The sequence below is a fragment of the Terrapene carolina genome, unplaced genomic scaffold (genome assembly GCF_002925995.2).
Source record: "Terrapene carolina triunguis isolate 2854851 unplaced genomic scaffold, T_m_triunguis-2.0 Scaffold1054, whole genome shotgun sequence".
In the NCBI taxonomy this organism is placed as follows: Eukaryota; Metazoa; Chordata; order Testudines; family Emydidae; genus Terrapene; species Terrapene triunguis.
The window spans coordinates 980,231-984,230 of record NW_020665405.1 but is presented as its reverse complement, the minus strand read 5'-3'; the positions used below and the strand labels follow the sequence as shown (position 1 = coordinate 984,230).

Genomic DNA, 4,000 nt, shown 5'->3' with positions numbered 1-4,000 from the left:
ATCGGGCCCATTCCGGCCTGTGCTCTGGGGGAGGGTCGGGCCCATTCCGGCCTGTGCTCTGGGGGAGGTTCGGGCCCATTCCGGCCTGTGCTCTAGGGGAGGATCAGGCTTGCTCCAGCATGGGCTCTGGGGCAGAATCAGGCCCAATCTGGCCTACGCTGTGCTGGTTTACTCATCCCTCAGTGACGCTGTTGTGATAGTGGCCGGCTGCCTGCCCGGGGCGGCCTCTCCTCAGCCCCAAATCTGAGCCACAGCTCCTCTGGTCCCAGGTCTGACTGTGCCATCCTGTACAATGACCGCTCGGTCCTGGAGAACCACCACATCAGCGCTGTCTTCCGCATGATGCAGGAGGACGAGATGAACATCTTCATCAATCTGGCCAAGGATGAGTTTGGGTAAGGCCCTGCCCTCCCGCCCCCCTGCAGAACCCCCAGAACCTGTGTTCCCCTCACTTCTGCCAGCCATGGGGTTGCAAATAAGTGGCTAATCCTGCTGCCCATCTGGACAGCAGGGAGCACATCGCAGGCTTCTGCCTATGATCATATGTGTCCGCTCAGAGCAGAGACACTGGGCAGCAGATACAGACGTCGGCCCCGTCCCAAATCGCAATGGAGGCAGAGAGGGGACCTGCCTCCCCTCCGTGTTTATGATTTATCAGTTGAGTTACTGTGTCGCTTAGGGGCCCTAGTCCTGGAGCAGGACCCCGGTGTGCTAGCACTGTACAGACACAATACAAAAAGGCAGTCCCCAGGACGCCTAGTTAGTGAGTTGCTGATGGGATTTTTAACACCGAGCGACAGTAAAGCACCCCATCATGGGGGTGGAAGTGGTTAATGATGGGGGTCCGTCTCTCTGACATTCATGCCTGGAGCACATCAGTCCCTCTGCACCAGGTGGGGAATGGGGCAGGGAGCTCATTTAGCCGGAGGCTCTGCTAACTGTATTTCTGAGCCTTCTCTGTGCGGGGGACCCCTTAATGGGGAGCCCTGGGGGCAGCTGCCAGCTCGGGTTCATTGTGTTGTGCTGACAGAGCAGCCACAAAGGGGTCAGTTCATAAAATGCAATGGGTGGGGCGTGTGCAACGGGCTGAGTCGCTGGCTGTACAGGAGTGATCACGCGTCTGTTTCTCCACATGGGGCAGGGAGCTGCGGTCCCTGGTGATTGAGATGGTCCTGGCCACAGACATGTCCTGTCACTTCCAGCAGGTCAAGTCCATGAAAACCTCCCTCCAGCAGCTGGAGAGGTGAGTGAGGGGGTGGAGGTAGGGGTGGAGGTGTTGCTGGGGGTGTTGAAGGAAAGTGCTGCTTCAAGGGGAAGCAAGAGGTGGTGTTGGCGGGGGGGGCGGGGGGAAGATGCTTTGTGCACATAGGAAGTTTATGAGCACGTGTGGCTTTGTGTGCAACTGAGGTGGGTGACAGGAACGTGTGTGTAACGCGTGGATTTTGGGAGTGGGATGTGTGCTGGGAGGGGGTGCACATTGTATGAGTGTGTGTGTGTTTGTGCGCACATGCATGCTTTGGCTGTGCAGGTCTGTGTGTGTATATGCACGCACACGTACGTCTACACATGCCTGCATGTGCACAGATGTGTGTCTGCACGCATGTGCCTGTGCGTGTACAAGTGTCTGCATGCATCATGTTGACAAATTAGAGAGTGTTCAGGGAAGAGCCACAAGGACAATTCAATGCCTGTAGAAGCTGCTTGCCGGGGAGAGACGGAAGAAGCTCCATCTACTTAGCTTATCAAACAGCAGGGTAAGAGCTGACTTGATCCTGGTCTGTAAATCCCTACACAGGAGCAGATTTCTGAGAGCAGAGAGCTCTTTAATCTCGCACTCAAAGGCAGAGCGCGATCCAATGGCTTGAAGCAGAAGCTCAACAAATTCAGGCTAGAAATAAGGTGCAAAAGGTTAAGTGAGGAGAATTAACCCTGGGAACAACTGGTCCCGGGGTGCAGTGGATTCTCTGTCACGTGGGGTCAAACTGTCCTGCAGCTGGAGCTGTAATTCCCAGTTTGGGTGTACGGACACTCGCTAGCTTTGATGGAGGTAACATGCTACAAAGAGCAGTGTGGCTGCAGTGGCATGGGTGGTGGTGCAGGCTAAAATCCCATGTGAAATCCTGGGTGTGTATTTAGGCAGCCAGCCCGTCTCGCTGCCATGACGCTGTGGCCACACTGCTGTGTTCAGAGCACTAGTTCCATCGGAGTTAGTGTGTGTACATCTGCCGGAGCCGGCTCCCGCTGCAGCCTAGGTGGACACTTGGAGTCTGGCTCTAAAAGCTTCACTCTGGCTCGGCTGGATGCTGGAATCCCTGGCTCTGGCCGGGGAGATGCAGATGGACAGAGCAGATGATTATAATGTCCTGAACACGGTTGAGCTGAATTGTGTCTGTGCATGGTGGTGTGTGTGTGTGAACGTGCCTGTGGGCAGGTGTGCACACAGCTCTGTGCCCAGGTGTGCTGAGCTGTGTCTGGGCGTCAGGGATGAACAGTGGTGGGGCCAGGCCGTGCTTGGGTGGAGGCCGGGTAGAGAGCAGGGCCCCTCCCTTAATATGCCTCTTGCGCCTCCCTCTGCAGGATAGATAAATCGAAAGCGCTGTCGCTGCTGCTGCATGCAGCCGACATCAGCCACCCCACCAAGCAATGGAGCGTCCACAGCCGCTGGACCAAGGCTCTGATGGAGGAGTTCTTCAGACAGGTACCGCGGGGAGGCTCAACCGGTCCCCAAGGCCTGCGGCTCTTCCCAACGCCCTTGAAAACCAGACGAGCCCAGGCCTTGGCCAGAAGCAGCTCAGGGGACCCAGGAGCTTGCAGCCTCAGGCAGCCTTCACCTTGGGAACCTGTCCCAGGGGGCGAGAGATCCCCAGTGATTTCAGTGTCACCCACTGCCAGGGAGAGTCCATACCCAGGCTGCGTGTGGAGAGTGCGGTCAGCCTTGCTAGGGCTTCCCCTGAACCAGCTCCTCTTGGCCAGGGGAGGGCGATTCTCTTACGCAGCCTCACAGCCCCAGGTGAGGCACTGGAGCTCAGCCATCCCTGCTGTGACCCCCCTCGGTCCGCTCCCAACTGTGGACCTGCCCCAGTGTCGCCCTGTTGGTGGCACAATCTTCCCTGTGACTCCACAGTACCAACCAGCCTTTCTGAGGCTTTGCTGAGCTGGGAATTTCTGGCTGGGGCAGTGATTCCAAACCCAGTCCCCCGACAGCAGAGAGCCCAGCCCAGAGCCTGTTCCAGCCAAGGAGCTTGGGGCTGCACAAAACTAATGGAGCTCCCCAGCAGCAAGGGCGGGGCACAGAGAGAGGAAGGAACATGGCTCAAAGCCAGTAGCAGGGCTGAGAACGGAACCCCGGAGTCCTGACTCCCTGCCCCCTGCTCGATCCCACTAGACCCCACTTCCCTCCAGAGCTGGGAAGAGAACCCCAGAGTCCTGACTCCCTGCCTCCCTTCCTCCCCTGCTCTAACCTCTAGACCCCACTCCCCTCCTAGAGCTGGGAAGAGAACCCCAGAGTCCTGCCTCCCTGGCTCTAACCGCTAGACCCCACTCCCCTCCCAGAGCTGGGAAGAGATCCCCGGAGTCCTGACTCTCCCACTGCTGTTAGACACAGCTTTGCTTGCCACCAACCAAGGAAACAGCACGAACCCCATTTTACAGATGAGGAAACCGGGGCCTGGTGAGGAGGGCTTGCCCCGGGTCATACGGTGGGGCTGGATATGGAAACCAGCAGATCATGGCCCTAAGCCCGGCACTCAGTGAACTTGCTCATGCTGCCTCTGGATCTGGGGTGGGTGATATGAGACATTGGCTGGTTGGAATGGATTTTAGGAATGGGACCCAACCATGATAAGGAACATTCCCCTGTGGCAGCTCAGCCACCCAATTAACTGCCAAGGAGCCACTGAACCATCCCAAGTGCCTCTAGAAGCGTTTGACCTCGGGGCGCGACGGCCGCGTGGTGACCGCCATGCTGCGTGGCCTCGGGGCAGGACGGCCGCGTGGTGAC

General features: G+C 58.0%; 1 protein-coding gene across 3 annotated transcripts in view; it reads left to right on the top strand.

Moving 5' to 3' along the window:
* Window positions 1-4,000, top strand: part of PDE1B (phosphodiesterase 1B) — a 133,485-nt gene that overhangs the window by 120,766 nt on the left and 8,719 nt on the right. For all 3 annotated transcript variants that reach the window (XM_026661369.1, XM_026661367.1, XM_026661368.1), the window contains exons 8-10: window positions 270-395; window positions 1,142-1,243; window positions 2,578-2,698. In XM_026661369.1, coding sequence (XP_026517154.1) covers window positions 270-395; window positions 1,142-1,243; window positions 2,578-2,698 — 349 coding nt within the window. The remainder of the gene's footprint in view (window positions 1-269; window positions 396-1,141; window positions 1,244-2,577; window positions 2,699-4,000) is intronic.